The sequence below is a fragment of the Muntiacus reevesi genome, chromosome X, assembly GCF_963930625.1.
Source record: "Muntiacus reevesi chromosome X, mMunRee1.1, whole genome shotgun sequence".
Classification (NCBI taxonomy): domain Eukaryota; kingdom Metazoa; phylum Chordata; class Mammalia; order Artiodactyla; family Cervidae; genus Muntiacus; species Muntiacus reevesi.
The window spans coordinates 61,408,509-61,430,681 of NC_089271.1; the positions used below are offsets into that span (position 1 = coordinate 61,408,509).

The 22,173-nt window shown below is 34.8% G+C and overlaps 1 protein-coding gene and 2 non-coding genes across 3 annotated transcripts in view; 2 read left to right on the forward strand and 1 right to left on the reverse strand.

Annotated features, from left to right (window-relative positions):
• TEX11 (testis expressed 11) overlaps positions 1–22,173 on the reverse strand; it is a 254,826-nt gene that overhangs the window by 26,429 nt on the left and 206,224 nt on the right. Inside the window, exons 26-28 of the mRNA XM_065915873.1 lie at positions 4,697–4,846; positions 2,957–3,065; positions 1,881–2,001 (exon numbers count right to left, since the gene is read on the reverse strand). Coding sequence (XP_065771945.1) covers positions 1,881–2,001; positions 2,957–3,065; positions 4,697–4,846 — 380 coding nt within the window. The remainder of the gene's footprint in view (positions 1–1,880; positions 2,002–2,956; positions 3,066–4,696; positions 4,847–22,173) is intronic.
• Positions 3,493–3,572, forward strand: LOC136154966 (small nucleolar RNA U2-19). The gene has a single exon (XR_010660660.1). It is a non-coding gene; the product is annotated as a small nucleolar RNA U2-19 (small nucleolar RNA).
• LOC136154965 (small nucleolar RNA U2-30) lies at positions 3,729–3,798 on the forward strand. The gene has a single exon (XR_010660659.1). It is a non-coding gene; the product is annotated as a small nucleolar RNA U2-30 (small nucleolar RNA).

Consider the following 22,173-nt stretch of genomic DNA (forward strand, 5'->3'; position numbering starts at 1 on the left):
TAATATTTTATAGCTCCCTTACAAAAACAATACTACCTTACATGTATATGAGCTGCTAAAGTTCACAACACATATTATTATTTCAGTTGATCCTTAGAACCTCAGTGTAGGAGTAATAGAAAGTATTATTATTTCCATTTTACATGAGAAAACTAAAGTCAAACAGCAGAGGAGGAATAACCTTATGCAAAAACAAACAAATAAGAAACCATTCAGACCCTTACCTCATACACCATAAGCAAAAATTAACTCAAAATGAAATCATAGACCAACATGTAAGAAGCTATAAAAGCTTCAAGAGTATAAAAGCTACAAGAAAAAAATAGAAGAAAATCTTTGTAAATTTGGAATAGGCAAAGACTTCTTATTATGACTAAAAACATGACCCATAAAAGAAAAGATGACAAATTGGGCTTCATCAAAATTCAGAACATTTGCTTTTTATTTTTTTTTCAGAACATTTGCTTTTTAAATAATGCCACTAAAAAATGAAAAGACTAGCCAGAGACTGGGAGATAATACTTACAAATAGTATATTTTATAAAGGATTTGTATCTAGAATACATAAAGAACTCTTAAAACTCACTGAGAATCCAATTTTTAAAATGGGAAAATACTTGAATAGGTATCTTTCCAAAGAACAAATGGTCAATAAGCACATGAAAAAAAGATCAACAGTGTTAACTACCAAGGAAGCTCAAATAAAAACCACAATGCGCTACTATTACATACCCAGCAGGATGGCTATAATAAAAAAATATGGACAATAAGAAGTGTTGATAAGGATGTGAAGAAATTGGAACCCTCATACACTGCTGGTAGGAACGTAAAATTGATCAACAACTTTGGAAAACAGATTGCAGTTCCTCAAAAAGTTAAATATAGAGCATTACCATATAACCCATTAATTCACATACTCAAGAGAATTGAAAACGAACCCTTGAAAACAAAGACTTATCCACAAATGTTCATAGTAGCATTATTTGTTATAGTCAAAAAGTGTAAACAAATAAAGTATTTACCAACTAGTGAACAAAATGTGACATATTGATGAATAGTATTCTATTTATTCAGCAAAAAAAAAGGCCATTCCTTTTCATTGCTGATACATGCTACAGCATGGGTGAACCTCAAAAACAGTAAACTAAATTGAAAGAAGCCAGATACAAGAGGTCACAAGTATGATCTCATTTATATGAAGTATTAGAAAGAGAAAATCTATAGAGATAAAAAGCAGATTAGTGGTTCCCTGGACCTGAAAATGGAAGCAGGGATTAACTGCAAACAGGCAATGGGAAACTTCTGTGGGTAATGGAAATACTGTAAAACTGGAGTGTGGTGACAGTTGCATAACCATAAATTTACTAAAAATCACAGAATTATACACAAACAATAAGTGAATTTTATGGTATGTAAATTACATCTTAATAAAGCTAATTTGAAAATTACTGAATTAAACCTACACTAAAGAGAAAATCAACAGAGGAGGAACTAAAATATAGGTTGTCTTCAGTGTTCCTTCTACTCTATTACCTGTCTCAGAAGTGGCAGGAATAACAATAAACTTTTCCAAAGAGTTAATATCATCACAAGGAAATAACAACTCTACCAGATTTGAAAATACAAAATAATTTAAAATGCCAGATGGTACACTTTGACCTATTCCATAGTACACTTGTATTAGAAATTTTCTACTTTTAACTGTTAATATTTACATTTCACAAACCCAGGGAAATTTTATAGTATGTAACCACATTTTAAAACTAATTTATTCACCATAAAACTCATATCAAAAAGCATTATTCTATGTAATTTCTAATACACAAGGTAACTCAGTTCTTTAAAATTAGCTTAAAGTTTAATATCATTGTTTGACTTACGGTGTGGCTAATAAAGATCAGAGCATCTTCAAAACTGCCCCAAATTTCTTCCATGGGACAGAGTTCTGTATTCGGCACCCCATCTGGCACTAAGAGGTTAACCAAGCTGCGCATACATTTGCTGAAAATGAAAAAGAGAAAACTCATCCCATAAGGAAAGAAATCATTGACTTCATGGCTGAGATAAGTAAAATCTGGACCTCATCCCAGACTAAGAGCTTCAAAACACGTCTGTTCTTCCTTCAATTTTATCTGGCCTCCAAGCTCAACGACAGATTTTTGAAGATATAAAAGGGGCTGACCAATCCTTCATTTTATTATGCCTATGGCTGTCTTTCACTTTTTTTTTAGTTTCCTGAACTAAGGAGTTTTGTCTGTTTACTATATTTTATGAGCTGGTTTAATCTACATGCACTTTAAAGCATCTCATTACATCCTCAAATGGGGAAAGGGAATTGGATTTAAACTGGGAATAATTCCAGGAGAACTGTCTCTCATGTCTCAGAAAAGGAAGACTGTTATGAAGTTTTCCAGAGAAAAATCACACAATATCTATTTTCCCCCCATGTCTGGGAATAGAGAACATAAAATCTCCAATTAATATTATTTTATATTATGTACAGCACTTATTAGTCCTTAAAGAAAGGTGCTTAGAAAAAAATGAGGCAAATATGCCAAAATGTTTGTATCTGTTAAATTTTAGCAGTGGATACATTGGTGCTTGTTTATTAATCTTTGTACTTTCCTGTACAACTGGCATATTTAGTACTGAAAGAAAGGTATCAACACTTAATCAATAATTTTATTATATATAAAGACTCACAAAAAGTAGTGATTTTCTCCTTTTTTTTTCTCCTTTGGGACAACCAGATTCCTTCACCTTGCCTCGGTATGTAATACAACTCTAAATATATGGAGCTGTTCTGAGGGTTGAGGACTTTTTAGTCCAGGAGTTACCAGAGTACCCCAATCATCTTTTGCATCAGTTGAGTATGATTGATAACAAATGGGACACTGATTATAGCACTTTTGGCTATCAAAAAGCTAGGATTCTGTGTTGAATTATATTTACCAACCTGTATCTCAAAACATCAATTGATTCTTTCCTTTTGTAGAAAAACAAAGCCTTTTTCAAGGCCCTCAGAGCAATAGAAGGATAGCATGCAGGCATTTCCATTGCTAATGCTATAAAAAGGGAAGCAAAAAGATTGTGAACATCATAATCTCATCCATTGAGTTTTCATCCTATGTTACAACTTGTTTTCTCTAATGAAACTGACCTGAAACAGATACAAAAACAAACACAAAACTCCAAAAATGAATTTTATAATACGATGAATCTGTGGTGGCTTTCAGAAAATAACTTCTACTTTCTGGGCAGAGTAACATTGTAGGATCACTAGGTTATATATGTATATATATATTTTTCAGTAAACATCAACAGAGAACCTACTGTTTCTGTGCCTCAGCACATAGTCATATAGGTGAAGTAATAATCTTATGAGCCAAAGTGAAGGAGGGGCACATGAAGAAAAAAACAGAAAGCAGGTCAGTAAAAAGGTACTAATCAAAAACACATTTATATTCTCCACGATCTGTTTTTACTGAAGTGGATCAATAATGAAAGTAGTCAAATCTGAGCATCAGAAAACCTCTTAGTTTACCAGATACATGATCTTTATAGTTCCAAAAAGCAAAAGAACAATGTTTTTAAAACAATAAGGTATGTGTGTGTGTGTGTATGTGCGTGCACACATGTGTAATGGTGACAGTGGATAACTGAGATCTTACTGGTGGGTGAATGAGAGTGGACTGAGGGTATGTGTATATGAAATGCTGATCAGTTCTGAGCAATGATGAAAAGGTTTTACTATAGACCTTTATAACTATGAAGATGTCTACACTTGATCTGAGCTCAGAATTAATGAAAAAAAAACACCCCAGATTTATACTATAATATACTGTTTCTATCTAATATTAAAAATGGGAAACCCTTGGCATAAGAGTACATATATGAGATAAAACTCTCAAAACTTCTAGATGCATTCACCAGGCCTCTAGAATTGGAGTTCCATTATACAAGGAGTAGTGGTCACCATCACATGGCTATAAGGTATACACCACCAGCTCCATGTTCCTAGAAATTCTGTCTTGGCAAAATAAGGAGAGGCAAATGTGACTCTTGTACATATGGGGCTATCCAATACCTTTATTAGCCATATACAGGCTCCTGAGGAGGGTGAAAGATATTAAGGGAAGATAATTAGGCCATGTCTTGCAGTATATCCCCTCAGAGGCTGAGTCCCCAAATACCACTTATAGCCCAACAAAAAATTTGAGTCTGGCAATTATGTTAAAAATATCACCAATATTTCTCTGTACACTTTAATAAATAACTAAGATTGTATCACCTTTGATTAGCGAAGCAGCTGATTATCTATTTCTAGCTAGCTGAGCAAAACTTTCTTAAGTTTGAGCTACTATCCCGATTGTATAGTTACATTATTTGATTCTACACAAAATAAATATAAGCACCTATTGTGAGCAATGCACATTGCTAGGGTTTATAAGTACAGCAAATGTAAGTAATTATTACTCATGATTCTAAGGAGCTTATAATTTCATATAAAGAGTAAGATAAATGCACAAATGATTGTAATACAGAATAGTTCAAGAATGCTATTAGAGAAGGAGAACAAAGTTCTATAGGGATACATTGCTTCCCACCTGGATGAAAGAGAGAGTAGAGAGAAGAAAGAAAAATGTAGTATGATTTAAATGGGTACCAGCCTTCCAAAAACAAATTTAGCTCTTACCCGCAATTGTTTCAAATGTTTTACTTTCTAAATGAGGTAGTTCCCACATTGGTGCCAGGAAGTGGTCCAGTAATGGGTCACTCAGTTTGGCTCTCGCTTCAAACTCATACAGCAGAAGCAATGTCTCGCATGGATCACCTGAGAAGTCCCCTAAGAAAGAGGCAAAAATGCAACATTCTCTGTGATTATATTTCATTATTTCCTCCTATTCTAATCTCTCTTCTGGGGAGATTTTCCTATTGAGGAAAATTAATTCTGCTTACAATTTGAGATTATCTCAGATCCTTTAGATACATCTTTTACATTTTTAAATCTATAAACTTACCAATACTTTCACACCCTGAAATGCATTCACTAAAGTTGTCTACATTTCCTGAAATTATTGCCATGATATTTCTAAATAGCCTGGAAAACTCTTGCTGCTATCTAATTCAAATATAATATTTACCTGCCCTACTTTAATGACTGAGTTAACCAGAAGATCCAGTGCAATATAAAACAACTGTAGTTTTATTTTCAACGAAGTAAGCGAAAGTTTCCAAACTGTTTCACTTAGTCAGTCAATAACATTTATTTCTTGGTTATCACCATGGGCAGAATCTTGTATCAGGTGGCATATATCATACTATGTGAGTTGGTTTCCAATCACCCTTATTAGACTGACCATTTTCAAGTTTTGAGGTATACCATATATACGATAAACAAGTGCATTAATCTTAAATGTGTGAATTTTTAATCTTAAAACAGTGAATTTTTCTGTCTGTTAAAACCCATATAACCACTACCCAAATCATGATATAGAACACTTCCAACACTCGTGCTCCTTTCCAGTTAATACCACCTTTGCAGAGTTAACAACTTCTATCACTACTGATAGTTATTTTTATTATTGAACATCAGTGACAGCATGTAGAACTATAACCATCTTTTGAATATTGACCTGTATCCTGTGACTTGCTTAATTCATTTACTAGTTCCTGTAATTCTTTTGATAGATTCTTTGGACTTTCTATATAGAGAATTATGTGTCCTCTGAAAATACAGATAGTTTTATTTGATCTTTTTCACTCTACACATCTTTTCCCACTCTTTTGCTTGCCTTATTGCATTGGTTAGAACCACCAGGATGATGATGACCAGGAGTAGTGAGACTAGATATTCTTGACTTGTTTATGTCCTTAGAAGGGAAGTATTCTATCTTTCATCATTAAAATGACATTAGCTGTAAGTTTTATTTTTTATGGATGGCTTTTATCAGGTTAAGGAACATTCCTACTATCCCTGTTTAGTTGAGAGTTTCTATAATAAATGGATATTGAATCTTGTCACTTAATCTGTTGATATGGTGAATTAACTGAGTTTATAATGTTGAAACCAGGACAAACCTCACTTGGTACTATGAATTCAATGGGTATAGGACAATTCAAGTTATCTGTTTCTTTTTGTGGGAGTTTTGGTAGTTTGACTTTCAAAGGAATTTGTCAGTCTCATCTAACCCTTCAAATTAATGGGCATAAATTTATTCAGAATATTCCCTTGTTATCTTTTTTTAATGTCTGTAGGATCTGCAGTGATATCTACACTATCATTCTTGACATTGTTAATTTGTGTCTTGATCTGCCTGGCTAGAGGTTTCTCAATTGTGTTGACAAACAGCAACAACAAAACAGCTTTTGTTTTCATCAATTTTATCTATTGTTTCCTGTTTTAAATCTATTGACTTCTGCTTATATTATTCCTTTCATTCTGCTTAATTTGGTTCAATTTGATCATTTTTCCCTGGTTTTTTAAGGTGAAGGCTTAGATTATTTAAGATCTTTTTCTAATTGAGGCATTTAATTCTACAAACTTTTGTCTAAACACTACTTTAGCTGTACCTCCAAATATTTATATGCTGTGCTTTCAATTACTTCCTTCAAACTATTTCTAACTTCCCCTATGAATTTCTCTTTGATCCATTTGATTATTTGAAAGTACATTAAAAAAAAACTGAAGTATAAGAAACAGAATCATAGACTTAAGAGAATAAACTTATGATTGCCGGGGGAAGGATGGGGGAAGGGATAGGGGGTTTGTAATGGCCATGTACACAGTGTTATATATTATACGAGTGAAGTAAGTAAGAAAAAGAAAGACAAATATCATATAGTAATGTATACATATGGAATCTAGAAAGATGGTACTGATGAACCTATCTGCAAGGCAGCAATGGAGACAGAGACATAGAGAACAGATTTGTGGATATGGGGGGTGGGGAAATGGGATGAATTGAGAGAGTAGCATTGAAAGTATATATTACCATATGTAAAATTAGATAGCCACTGGAAATTTACTGTATGATGCAGGGAGCTCAAATCAGGTGCTCTGTAATAACCTAGAGGGGTGGGATGGAGACTTAAGTGGGAGGGGACATATAGATACCTATGGCTGATTCATGTTGATGGATGGCAGAAACCAACACAATACTGTAAAGCAATTATCCTCCAATTAAAAATAAATAAATTTTTTAAAAAGAAAAAACTGAAAAAATAAAAGGGATAACCAACAAGGACCTACTGTATAGCACAGGGAACTCTGGTCAATGTTATGTAGAAGCCTGGATGGAAGAGAGTTTGGGGGAGAATGGATACATATATACGCATGGCTGAGTCCCTTTGCTATCCACCTGAAACTATCACAACACTGTTAATTGGCTATATTCCAATACAAAATAAAAAGTTTAATAAAAAAGATAAAATTGAAGCATAGCTGATTTACAATATTGTTAGTTTCAGGTATACAACATAGTGATTCAATATTTTTATAGGCTACATTCAATTTGAAGTTATTACAAAATAATGGCTATATTTCACTGTGCTATACAACATATCCTTGCTGCTCGTCTGTTTTATACATAGTAGTTTGTATGTGTTAATCCCATACTCCTGTATTGCCTCCAACCCCTTCACTTTCCCCATGGGTAATCATTAGTTTGTTCTCTATACCTGTGAATCCGTTTCTGTTGTTATGTACATTGGTTTGTTTACTTTTTTTAGATTCCACATATAAGGGATAACATAGAGTATTTGTCTTCTTCTGACTTATTTCACTAGTGTAATATTCTCTAGGTCCATCCACATTACAAATGCAGAATTTCATTCTTTTTAATGGCTGAATAATATTCCATCGTGAGCTTAGTGGTGAAGAATCCACCTGCCAATGCAGGAGACGTAGGTTTGATCCCTGGTTTGGGAAGATACCCTGAAGAGGGAAATGGCAACCCACTCCAATATTCTTGCCTGGGAAATACCATGGACAGAGGAGCCTGGCGGGCTATAGTCCATGGGGTCACAAAAGGTTCAGACATGACTTAGTGACTGAATAACAACTACATAACACTACTGGTGACAATATAAAACGGTACAGCCACTTCGGAAAATGGTTTGGCAGGTCCTCAAATGATTAAACATAGAGTTATGCTTAATTAAAAGAAATTAAAAACATGTCCCCACAAAATCTGTGCATAAATGTTTACAACAGTATTATTCATAACATCCAAAAGATGGAAACAACTCAAATGTCTACCAACTGTGAACAAAATGTAGTGTATTCATACAACGGAATATCATTTGATTACAAAACAGGAATGAAGTACTGATACATGCCACAACATAGATGAACTTTGGAAACACTAAACTAAGTGAAAGAATGTAGTCACAAAAAGTCCACATATTATGTGATTCCATCTATATGAAATGTCCAAAATATGCAAATCTATAGAGACACAAAGTAGGTCAGCGGTTGCTTAGCACTTCTGGCAGGGTGAATGTAGGGATGGGGATGTGATGGAAAGTGAAAGTCGCTCAGTCAAGTCCAACTCCTTGCGACCCCATGGACTATACAGTCCATGGAATTCTCCAGGCCAGAATATTGGAGCGGGCAGCTGTACCCTTCTCCAGGGGATCTTCCCAACCTAGGGATCAAACCCAGGTCTCCCGCATTGTATTCTTTGCCACTTTACCATTGGATTCTTTACCACTGAGCCACCAGGGAAGCCTAATTGGGTACAGAACCTAATTGAGTACAGAATTTCTTTTTGAGGTGATAAAATATTCTAAAATTGACTGTTGATGGTGGTTGCACATATCTGTGAATATACTAAATCCACTGATACATTTAATTATGAATTGTATGGCATATGACTTGAATTATATTACAAAAAAGTTGTATTAAAAATGACTTTATACTCTGTAACATTCCTTTGTGTCTGACTTCTTTTGCTCATAATGTCTGTGGTATTCATTCCTTTTATTGCTTTGTAGTATTCCACTGTATGAATATACCACAGCTTATTTAATCCATCTTCCTATTGATGGTTACTAGGGTTGTTTTAAATCTTTACCTCTTATAAATAGAGCTATCTTGAACATTTTTTGGTACATATTATGGTAAACAGATATACTCATTTCAACTGAATATACATCTAGAAGTGGGATTGTTGGGTCACTGCTAGGATAGAAGCATGTATAGTTTTAGCAGATACTGCCAATTTTCCAAAGCGGTTGTACCAATGTACATTTCTACCAGCAACGAATCAGAGCTCCAGGTCCTTCCCATCCTCACTAACCTTGGTATCTTTTTTTCCCAAATACTTTTTTAATGAAACAGAGAATACATTGCTGAAGACTCAAAGCAGGGATTTGAATGAAGACCACTTTATCAATATTTTCTTTTATGGTTGGTAGTTTTTTGTGTGTCTCTCTACAAGGTCATAAAGATATTCTCCCAGGTTTCATTTTAGAAAACTTATTGGTAATCCATTTCAAATTGATGTTTTTGTATGGTGTAAGGGAGGGGTCAAGGTTCATTTTTAAAAAATCATATGTGTATCTAATTGTACCAGCACCATTTATTGTGGAAAAAAATTCTTCCCTATTGAATACCACTGGGCACAATTTTGTCATAAATAAACATGTGTGACACTATTTATAGACTCTATATTCTGTGGTGTGATAATTCTGGGAGACAGTGAAAGACAGGAGAGCCTGGTGTGCTGTAGTCCAAGGGGTCACAAAGAGTTGGACATGACTTAGCAACTGAAAAACAATAACAACAATTCTGTGGCAAAAAAAAAATTTCTGTGGTGTAAGTCTTCATATCTGATTCAACTATTCAAAGATCATCCTTTGCATCTATATAGAAATTTTACTATCATCGTGTCAATTTCCAGAAGTAAATCGGCTGGTATCTGGATTAGGATTGTCTTGAATCTAACTGATCAAACTGGGAAAACTGATATCTTAACAATACTGAGTTTTCCAGTCCATGAACACAGGCTTCATTTATTTAGACCTTTAAAATTTCTCTCAGCAATGTTTCAATATTTTGTAGCTTTTAGTGTGGAGATCTTCTGCATCTTCTATTAGAGTTATTACTAGACATTTGATAGATTTTGATGCAGATGGTGATTGCAGCCATGAAATTATCCATGGCTGATTCATGTCAATGTATGGCAAAAACCATTACAATATTGTAAAGTAATTAGCCTCCAACTAATAAAATATAAATGGGGAAAAAAAAGATGCTTACTCCTTGGAAGGAAAGTTATGACCAACCTAGACAGCATATTAAAAAGTAGAGACATTACTTTGTCAACAAAGGTCCCTCTAGTCAAGGCTATGGTTTTTCCAGTAGTCATGTATGGATGTGAGAGTTGGACTATAGCTGAGTGCTGAAGAAGTGATGCTTTTGAACTGTGGTGTTGTAGAAGACTCTTGAGAGTCCCTTGGACTGCAAGGAGATCCAACCAGTCCATCCTAAAGGAGATCAGTCCTGGGTGTTCATTGGAAGGACTGATGTTGAAGCTGAAACTCCAATACTTTGGCCACCTGATGTGAAGAGCTGACTCATTTGAAAAGACCCTGATGCTGGGCAAGATTGAGGGCAGGAGGAGAAGGGGATGACAGAGGGTGAGACGGTTGGATGGCATCACCAACTCAATGGACATGGGTTTGGGTGGACTCCGGGAGTTTGTGATGGACAGGGAGGCCTGGCGTGCTGCGGTTCATGGGGTCGCAAAGAGTCGGACATGACTGAGCGACTAAACTGAACTGATGCTATTAAAAATAAATGTGTAAAAGTTCATTTTCCAATTATTTCCTATTAGTACAGAGAAATACAATTAATTTTTGTCTATTGACCTGTACCCAGCAACCTTCCAAATTCATTTATTTTTAAAACTTTATTTAAAATAAAACACACATACAGAAAACCAGTTTACATGTGTGCATGTGTGTATCTATAGAATTTTTTAAAACATTTATTTATTTGTTTGGCTACACCAGGTCTTAGTTGTGGCATGTTGTATCTTTAGTTGTAGCATATGGGATCTACTTCCCTGACTAGGGATCAAACCTAGGCCCTCTAGGTGGAACCAAGTCTTAGCCACTGGACCACCAGAGAATTCCTCCTGTATAATTTTTTTAAATGCTGAATTCCTAGGACAAATCTTACTTGGTTATAATGTATTATTCTTTTTACATATTGCTGAATTCAATTTTCTCACATTTTGTTTAAGATTTTTGCATTTATCATTTAAGATACTGACCCGTATTTTTTTTTCTTGAAATGTCCTAAGTCAAGTTTTGTCATCAAAGTCATGCTGGTTTCATAAAAATCAATGTGTTATCTCTTTCTCTATTTTCTATAAGAGATATTTTTACAGGGTTGCTATTATTTCTTCCTTATTTATTTTGGAGTATTTAATAAGGAAGAAATATCAGTGAAGACATTTTCTTTTTGTAGGAAGGTATTTATGGTAAAATTACTTTAGCAGGTAATTTCCCTTTGTACCAATTTTCATAGATATATCTTTTAAAAAATTTGTCCATTTTTGTCAAAATATTCAAATTTATTAGCATAAAGTTATTCACAATGTCCTTTTATTGTCTTATTAATGTTTGAAAGACATGTAATAATGCCTACTTTTGAATTACTTGTATTAGTCATTTGTGTTCTTTTTATTTTTTGATCCATTTCGTTTGGCATTTAGGAAATATAGTAATCTTTCCAAAGAATCAACTTTTGGCTTTGTTGACTTTCTCTACTGTATGTCTGATTTGTTTCATTCTTCTCTGCTCTTATCTTTATAATGTTCTTCTTCTCTACTTTCTTCAGGATTTAATTTTCTTGATATTTAAGGTCAAAGCTTAAATTGTTGATTTTCAACCCTTCATCTTTTCTATACATGCACTTAAAGACATAGAATTTTTCCTTATTTTAGATACATCTCATAAATTTTGATGTCATATTTCCCATTTTTAAGTTCAATATATTCCATAATTTTCATTTTGATTTCTTCTTTTGCCAATGGATTATTTCAAGTGTTTTTTTTAAAAGATTTTCAACAATGGGGGTTTTCTAATCATCTTTCTGTTGAGTTCTAATTTGATTCTATTTTGGTAAATGCTACAAGTACACCTACAAAACATGTGTACTCTATAGCTTACAGGTGTATTGTTCTCTCTATATATTTTGAGAAACTTTCTAGAAATCAATAATAAATGTTTGCAAGTAAGCTATGGTACACACCTTACTCTGATTGAGAGTCATTGTGTCTAGATAACTGTACAGGAAAAATTTCAGACACATCTGTATTTTCATAAAAGAAACCATATGTACAAAAGCAAACATGTTAGGAACAGGGAGACGTGAATGACATTCCTAACTAGGTCAGGTACTTGGGAGAAGGAATAATGTATATCATCATAAATATCTGGGAACTATAATGAAACTGTTGCCTAAACCTGTGACCCTCTTCTAAATTGCTTCACTGATTCCATAGTCCTATAATCAAAGTTCCTACTCGCTGTCACAAGGGTTTTGCTTTGTATTATTAGGGTAAGCTTATGTTGTTTGTGAGTCATAATTTAAGTGAAATGCTGCCAAAAGTGAAGATTTTTAGAAGAGCAACTTCTGTCTGAGATACTTGCATATCTCCAGATAATGGTTTAATCTCCTTTGGGGGAAAAATCCTAAATAGTGGTTTTCCTATTTTTATGGCCTAGGTCCTGGCCCAAAATGTATAGAAAATTCACTCAAGTTTTGCCATTTTGTTTAACGTGCCTGTGGATCTTGCCTAATCTCAAAATTATCATCTCTGAGAATTTCTTATCCATTGAGAACTAATCTTTGAGCCAGAAGCAACCCATGATTTATTGCTAGTTATTAAGCCAATGGAAGGAACAAGCAAGAGCCAGGTGCTGAAGGAATAAGCACTTAATCCTAGTTTTAGTGTGGGTGTACAATTGAACAAATAAAAATGATTTCTAATTCCAACATGAGACTTGACAGATTTTATCTACTACATTTGAATAAATTAGAATGACCCTTCTAGTTCTGGACTGAGGAGACCATAGGCTATAAATATCAATACATAATATATAAAAACAGAGACAATCCTATGCCCTGCCAGCTGAAATGCCTTTTTGCTGGTAGAGGATACTTGCTGGGTTTTGATTTAAAGCTTTCAGGTCTTGTTGCCATAAACACTAACACTTAAAATTTTTTTTAATTTTTATTTATTTATTTTTCATTTATTTTTATTAGCTGGAGGCTAATTACTTTACAATATTGTAGTGTTTTTCGCCATACACTGACATGAATCAGCCATGGATTTACATGTGTTCCCCATCCCGATACCCCCTCCCGCCTCCCTCTCCATCCCATCCCTCTGGGTCTTCCCCGTGCACCAGTCCTGAGCACTTGAAAAATTTTTTTAATTTTTAATTTATTTTTTGGCCATACTACATGGCTTATGAGATTTTAGTTCCCTGACCAGGGACTTAACATGGGCCCTCCAGCAATGGAAGTGTGGAGTTCTAACCAACAGACTTCCAGAGAATTTCCGTAACCACTAACACTTTTGATGATGACACTTGATGAATACTTTACACCAAAGTCAAAATTATAGTACTGGAGATAAGCGAAATTCTTCCTTGCAATGACTTATAAAGACTTTTCTCCATCTTCATGTTTTTGAGATTAAAAATTTACTCATTTGAAAATCTACTTACTAAGATTACTCTTAGCCCTAACATGTGATGACTCTTCACGTAGAAAGTAACTCCAAGGATGTTTCTAGCAACATCCAAAAGTTAAGTTCTTAAATGGAGATCCTCGAAAAGAGCCAGAAAGAGATATTCAGGAGCTGTTGAGCTCCCTTGTGTTAGAAACGTTTGAAGAGTCTTAAAATCATATGCAGTCATCTTTGGTATAATCCCTACTTCCCTTTAAATTTCCTTTTTTCTTTTTCTGGAAACCTGATCTGCCCTTCTCTGCCCTATACCTGTATCCCAAGTTGAATATTTTAAAGATATTTTTCTAAATGTTTCTCTCCCGAAGTATAAACTGATAATGACTTAAGCACTCCCAGAGATCTTTGCAAAAACGGCTCTCAAAGACCAAGATGCTCTAATACTCAAACAAATGACTTTCTAATGAAAGAATTTCTGGCACTATAGCAGCATTTCATTTAGTAAATATACTTTAAGCCTTTGTATATGCCAGACAGTTTTAGGGGGTAGGGATAAAGAATGAACAAGACAGACAACTTTTCTGCCTGCATGGAACTTAAGTTCTGATTGAGAAAAAATTGATACATTATATAATATCAAGTAGTGATGTGCCTTTGTAAAGAAAAATTACAGGTTAAGAGAGTAGATAGTGATACAAATTGTTATTTTAGAAAGGGTGTGGTCAGGAAAGACCTCTCTGGAGGGGTGACACTTGAGCAAAGGATGTAGGGGAGCAAGCTACATGAATACCCAGGAGAAGAGTTCTAGGCAAAGGGAATAGCAAATACAAAAGGCCCAGAGGCAAGAAAGTATAATTAAGATATTGTAGAGCTAGATTATAGTGAACTGAGATAGCATGATGGGAGATTAGGTCAGAGAGGAAACCAAAAGCCAGATAATCTATGGCCCTGTAAATCATGGTAAGGACTTTGGATTTTAATTCCAAGTAAATGGGAAGTACAAGAAGACTATCTGATCTGACTTACAATACTTTGGCTGTTGTGTGGCTATTGGATTTATAGAAGGGCAATTGTGGAAGTATAAAGGATAGCTGAAAAGCTATTACAAGTGGTCCAGGTGAGAAATGAGGTAGCTTGGACTAAGGTGATACTAATGGCCTGATTTACTATTGAGAAGGGGCACACCACAAACCACATTACTTTCAGCCTCACCTCCCACTAATATAACCACTGAATAAGAGACAATGCCAAAACTAACAATGCTCCCTTGTACTCCTGGCTTTTGTTTACTCAGTTCCCACTGCTTTTAATGCCTTCTACTTCCTTCTCTAACCATTAAAATCTTACTCATTATTCAAGAGTAAGTTCAAATATTACCTTTTGAAGTGGGTCATTTCTTCTTTTATGATTCCACACCCTCTATATTTCTATTAGTGAAGTTATTTCATTTAGCTTTGTATACGTGTAATAGATTGTTTCTGATCTTATTTCTTCACTAAATTTATTAAGGTTAGAGACAGTAACACATTTACTTATATTTTCACAATACCTAGTAGCCCCTAGTAATTTAATAAAGACTTTGTAGACTGAATGTGATAAGCTGCTTCCCTTGGGTCACTAACATAATAATGGTACATCAGGGTTAATACTTTTCTAAGAGTCAATTCCCACAGCACTAAAATTTCAGACACTGTTTATATGGTTCTTAATTAACTTTGATTTGGAATAGATTTTTAAAAGGTTGGCATTTTCCAATTCTCCCCCAGGAGCTTATGATTCACCAGCTTTGCACTTGCCCTTAATTTGTCTATTTACAATTGGTAGCTAAATGACTTATTTACATTACTCACTGCTGGGTTCATAATTTTAGGAAAAACCCAATCTTAAGAAATACAAACTTTTAACAAGTCAGATTCATTTTTTTCTAGACGAATTTTGTGTTTTTTTATTAAAGCACTACATATTCATTGAAAAGTTCAAACAATATAAAAGTGAAATAAAAAGTAAATGTCTCCTAAACTCACCAAATCCAAGAGGTAGCAAATGTTGAGTCTGGTGTGTATCCTTCCAAGAACTTATATATGATATATGCATTCATATGTATGCATGTTTAGTTAGCCCTCCCTATTAGCAGGTTCTACACAGGCAGAGTTACCTAACCATGGATCAAAAATATTAAAAACAAACAAAAATTCCAGAAAGTTCCAAAAAAGCAAAACTTGAATTTGCCATGTGGCAGCAACTACTTACATAATATTTACAGCTATTTACATAGTATTTACCTTGTATTAGGTATTATAAGTAATCTAGAGATGATTAAAGTATATAGGGGGATATATGTAGGTTATTTACAAAAACTAAGCCATTTTATATGGACTTGAGCATCTGGGGATTTTGGTATCCATGGGGGGTGCTGGAACCAAATCTCCTGCAGATATCCAGGGATGACTCTGTGTGTGTGTGTGTGTGAGATTTTGTTCATTCTTGCAATATCCAAATATCAAATATTGGAATAAAAAGTAAGCAAACATAGATACGGTATTTGGCTGCATGAAACTTACAAGCCAGTATATATGCATACAAACATACATATGCACATTTTAAAAATAAAAATGCAATCAGAAAAAGTCAGCGAAAGTACAATAGTCCAAAGTAAGGGGCACAATCCAAGGTAAAAATCCTTTATTGGCAATAAGAAGAACACAGTTTATAGGCTGGTGAAGGAAACTTGTCTAAGATTGGTTTGGTTTTGAGAAGCAGAGGAGAAGGGGCTGAAGAGTGAGCAGCTGATCAGTAAGGCAGTGGAGAAGAAAGTTTGTGTTATGAGAAGCCCTACATGCACCTCTACACATTGGCTGCTGCTGCTGCTGCTAAGTCACTTAAGTTGTGTCCGACTCTGTCTGCGACCCCATAGACAGCAGCCCACCAGGCTCCCCCATCCCTGGGATTCTCCAGGCAAGAACACTGGAGTGTGTTGCCATTTCCTTCTCCAATGCATGAAAGCAAATATTGTAAAGTAATTAGCCTCCAACTAATAAAAATAAATTAAAAAAAAAAGAAAAGTGGAAGTGAAGTCACTCAGTCATGTCCAACTCTTAGCAACCCCATGGACTGCAGCCTACTAGGCTCCCCCATCCATGGGATTTTCCAGACAAGAGTACTGGAGTGGGGTGCCATTGCCTTCTCCAACCCATTGGCTAGGAAAACATAAATACTACAGGAACTCATGTATACAACAAAGCTAGATTATAGGTATAAACTTCTATTAGCCTGGATCATGGCCCTGGCCTCCTTTCCACACGTACCCCCTACAAATAGCTGGCCTAAGGAAAAAGTACCACAAATAAAGATAAGTTATCACAACTTAAAGGCGAAAAGCTAACAACCTGGTTTAAAAATGGGCTAAATACTTGAATAGAAATTTCTCAAAAAAAAAAAAAAAAAGACATACAAATGGCCAACAGGTATATGAAGCTAGGCTCAAAGTCATGAATCCTTACATAAATGCAAATCAAAACCAAAAATCACCTCACACCTGTCAGGATGGCTATTATATAAAAAAAGACAAGTGCTGGCAAAGATGTGGAGAAATTGGAACCCTGGTACATTGTTGGTAGGAGTGTAAAATGGTACATCCACTATAGTAAACAGTTCCTTACAAAATTGAAAATAGAACTAGCACACAGTTCAGCAATCCCACTTCTGGTATTTATTCAGAAGAATTGAAATCAGGATCTTGGAGAGATATTAGCACTCCCCTTTCACAATAACCAAGTATAGAAACAAGCTAAATGTCCACTCAGGGATGGATGGATAAGGAGTGTGGTTTATAGACTTTAAGCCTAAGTCCTACCCAGCCTTAAAAAGGAAATTGTGCAATATGTGACAATATGGCTGAACCTTGTGGACAGTACGCTAAATCAAATAAGTGAGTCACAGAAGGACAAATATTGCATGATTCTATTTCCATGAGGTATCTAAAATAGTCAAAGTCATAGACTCAAAGAATGGAATGGTGGTTGCTGAAGGAAAATGGGGTTGCTAATCAATAGGCACAAATTTACAGTTAAACAAGATGAATCAATTCTAGAGATCTGCTGTAAAACACTATGTGAGCTTAGTTGCTTCAGTCATGTCTGACTTTTTGTGACCCCTATGGACAGGGTTCCTGCCAGGCTCCTCTGTCCATGGGATTCTTTAGGCAATAATACTAGAATGGGTTGCCATATCCTTGTCCAGAGAATTTTTCAGACCCAGGGATCAAATCTGTGTCTCCTGCATTGCAGGCAGACTCTTTACTGCTGAGCCACCAGGGAAGCCTGTAAAACACTGTACTTGTAGTAAATGTTCTATATTGTACATTTAAAACTTTAGTAAGAGGGTAGATCTCATGTTAAGTGTTTGTATTGCAACAAAATAAAAATTTAAAAGATAAGTTATCCAAAGTAAAGCACAATATAAGATACTACATGAAAATGGGATGAGAAGAATAGGAAGAAAGAATGGTAGGTGGAGAATTCTCACGAGAGAAATGATGCCATAAAGCAGATGAAAATTGTGGCTAAACATGTCAGCATGAATTTTAAAATATTAAGTAATCATCTCTATAAAATAAATATATATATAAAGTGGGGATTCAAGAGCTCAGAAAGAGCTGGCAGAAAAAAGAAAATGAAATATGAGCCATTTTAGAAGAAAATGGTAAGAGAAAATTAAAACAATCCAGAAATAAAGGTAAAGCTGGAAACACCAGAAGTGAAGAGATACCACTGAATAAACAGTAAGGGACATAGAAAATAAGAGATAAGCAAAATTAAATGGAAATTGAGATTAGTTCTAACATTATGTTTTCTCATCAACTAATGAATTAAATAAAGTCTTTAACACACATTCATTTTACATTTGTATGAGAGTAACAGATGTTATTTTAAAAAAATTATCCATCAAAATGCCAAATGAATACACTTGACAGAACACGGTAAGTCATGTTGCCAGAGAAGTGCAAGTCAAATTCTGCTTAACCTCATCTTTCCTTGGCCCCTAGACTGAACTCCTAGTGCCAACAGAATTTTGTTGAATCTCTTTTTTTCTTTTCTATTGAGTTTATGTTTTGTTCTTGCTTCTGGTCTGGGAATAGCCAATAAGTTATTCTCCCTTGGTAGTAGGTTATTTATTCGGCTTTTTTCTTGTTTCTTGATGTAAGCCTGTAATGCTATGAACCTTCCCCTTAGCACTGCTTTTACAGTGTCCCATAGGTTTTGGGCTGTTTTGTTTTCATTTTCACTCATTTCTATACATATTTTGGTTTCTTTTTTGATTTCTTCTATGATTTGTTGGTTATTCAGAAGCGTGTTATTTAGCCTCCATATGCTTGAATTTTTAACAATTTTTTTCCTGTAATTGAGATCTAATCTTACTGCACTGTGGTCAGAAAAGATGACTGGAATGATTTCAATTTTTCTGAATTTTCCAAGACCAGATTTATGGCCCAGGATGTGATCTATTCTGGAGAAGGTTCCGTGTGCACTTGAGAAAAAGGTGAAGTTGATTGTTTTGGGGTGAAATGTCCTATAGATATCGATTAGGTCCAGCTGGTCCATTGTGTCATTTAAGGTTTGTGTTTCCTTGTTAATTTTCTGTTTAGTTGATCTATCCATAGTTGTGAGTGGGGTATTAAAGTCTCCCACTATTATTGTGCTACTATTAATTTCCTCTTTCATACTCGTTAGCATTTGCTGTACATATTTTGGTGCTCCTAAGTTGGGTGCATATATATTTATAATTGTTATATCTTCTTCTTGGATTGATCCTTTGATCATTATGTAGTGCCTTCTTTGTCTCTTTTCACATCCTTTATTTGAAAGTCTATTTTATCTGATATGAGTATTGCGACTCCTGCTTTCTTTTGGTCTCCATTTGCGTGAAAAAAGGTTTCTCATTTATTGAAGAGCTAAAGTTCTTTAGAATTGTGCTATTCTCTATGCTTATTTGTAAATGTGTTATTGTCATTTTGCTTAAATGGGTAACCAAGTACTGTTTCTCAGGTGCCCACAATTGTATTTTAATCAAGTGCCCAACTGCCTCTAATAACTCTTGATTTTGCCCTGAAAAGTCACATCCCAAATACAGAAAATATAAAACAATGTTTTCAGGCTATCTTCTAAACCTAAAATTATCTTTGAGATTTCCAAAAGGGCCCCTGGAAAACTGCAAAAATTCATTCTTTCTCCTCATAGAGAGAGAAATATAAGAAGTAATTAGGTTTGTTTGATGGGTTACTATTGCTAAGAGTTGCATGAGAAGTGTTTCAAAATCAGAAGAGATGCTTAGTCTTCTCTATGTTAAATTTTTATAGGTAAATATTATTAATATAAAAATTTCAGAAATTTTACACTTTATGGGCAGTTCCTGGAGATTTCTGACTGTCTTCTCTTTTCCTAGTATATTTTTACCTTCAGATAAACATAAATCATACATTTTTTGAATAATTTTCAAAAATGGATAGAATATGTAGATAGGGGATAGAGGATGCCAATAACACTATAAACCAAATAGAAGTAACATGTTATATATAATACTCCATCCAACAACAGCAGAAAACACTTTATGCTCAAGTGCTAATGGAATATTCTCCAGTAGAGACCATATATCTGGCTACAAAATAAGTCTCAATAAATTTAATAAGACTAAAATCACATAGAGTATATTCTCTGACCATAATGGAATGAAGCTAGAAATCCGTAACAGAAAGAAAACTGGAAAAGTCACAAGTATGTGGAAATTAAACAACAAGCAATGAGCTGAAGGAAAAAAAAATCATGAGAACTTAAAAAAAATACCTAGAGATGGTTGGTAACAAAAAGAAAACATAATGAAATTTATGGGATGTAGTAAAGGCAGTACTCAAAGGAAAGCTTGTAACTATAAATATCCATAAAGGCAGAAAAATGTTAAAGCAATACCACTTTAAACCATTAGGAACTAGAAAAAAGAGCAAAACAAATTCAAAGCTACTAGAGGAGCAAAATAATAAAGAGCAGAGAAAAATGAAATAGAGGATAGAAAAATAGAAAAAAATCAATGAAACCAACAATTTGAAGAGATTAAAAAATTGACAAAATTTTAGCTACACTGACAATAAGAGAAGATTCATGATTAGAATCAGATCCTAGTAATTCAAAGAGAGGCTTCAAAAGAGGGGACATTATAACTGACCTTACAGAAATATAAAGGATTGCAAGAGATTACTATGAACTATTGTATGCTAACAAATTAGATTTCCTAGATGAAACAACAAATTCTTTTCTTTAATTTTCCCCTTAGTTTTAATCTAATATCCTTTTTCTTTTTAAAAAATTTATTTTTAACTGGGGGATAATTGCTTTACAATTTACAATGTTGTGTTGGTTTCTGCCACACAACAACGTGAATCAGCCAAAAGTATACCTATATTTCCTCCCTCTTGAACCTCCTTCCCACCACTCACCCCATCCCACCCCCCTAGGTTGTCACAGAGCACCAGGCTGAGCTCCCTGTATTATATAGCAACTTTCCACTAGCTATCTTTTTTTATGTATATGTAATGTATATGTTTCAATGATACTCTCTCAATTCATCCAATGCGCTACTTTCCCCACTGTGTCCACAAGTCTGTTCATAGAGAACAGACATAGAGTCGGCATCTCTATCCCTGCCTTGCAAATAGGTTCATCAGTACCATTTTTCCAAATTTCATATATATGCATTAATGTATGATATTTTTCTCTGACTTACCTTGTATAACAGGCACCAGAGTTCACCCACCTCACCAGAACTGACTCAAATTCGTTCCTTTTTATGGCTGAGTAATATTCCACACACCCCTTCACGGATCACAGCCTTGTCAGAGTGAAAGAGCTATTAGCCATTCCCTGCAGGACTACCCAAGATAAATGGGTCATAGTGAAGAGTTCTGACAAAACATGGTCTCCTGGAGGAGGAAATAGCAACCCACTCCAGTATTCTTGCCTAGAGAACCCCATGAACAGTATGAAAAGGCAAAAGGATGGGACACTGGAAGATGAGCTGCCCAGGTCAGAAGGTGTCCAATGAGGTACTGGGGAAGAGTGGAGGGCAATTACTAATAACTCTAGAAAGAATGAAGTGGCTGGGCCAAAGCGCAAACAATGTTCAGTGTCCAGTGTCTGGTGGTGAAGGTAAAGTCTGATCCTGTAAAGTACAATATTGTGTAAGAACCTAGAACATTAGGCCCATGAATCAAGGTAAATTGGACATGGTCAAGCAGGAGATGGCAAGATTGAACATCAACATCTTAGGAATCAGTGAACTAAAATAGACGAGAATGGGAGAATTTAATTCAGGTGATCATTATAACTACTACTGTAGGCAAGAATCCCTTAGAAGAAATGAAGTAGGCCCCATAGTCAACAAGAGTCCAAAATGCAGTACTGGGTGCAATCTCAAA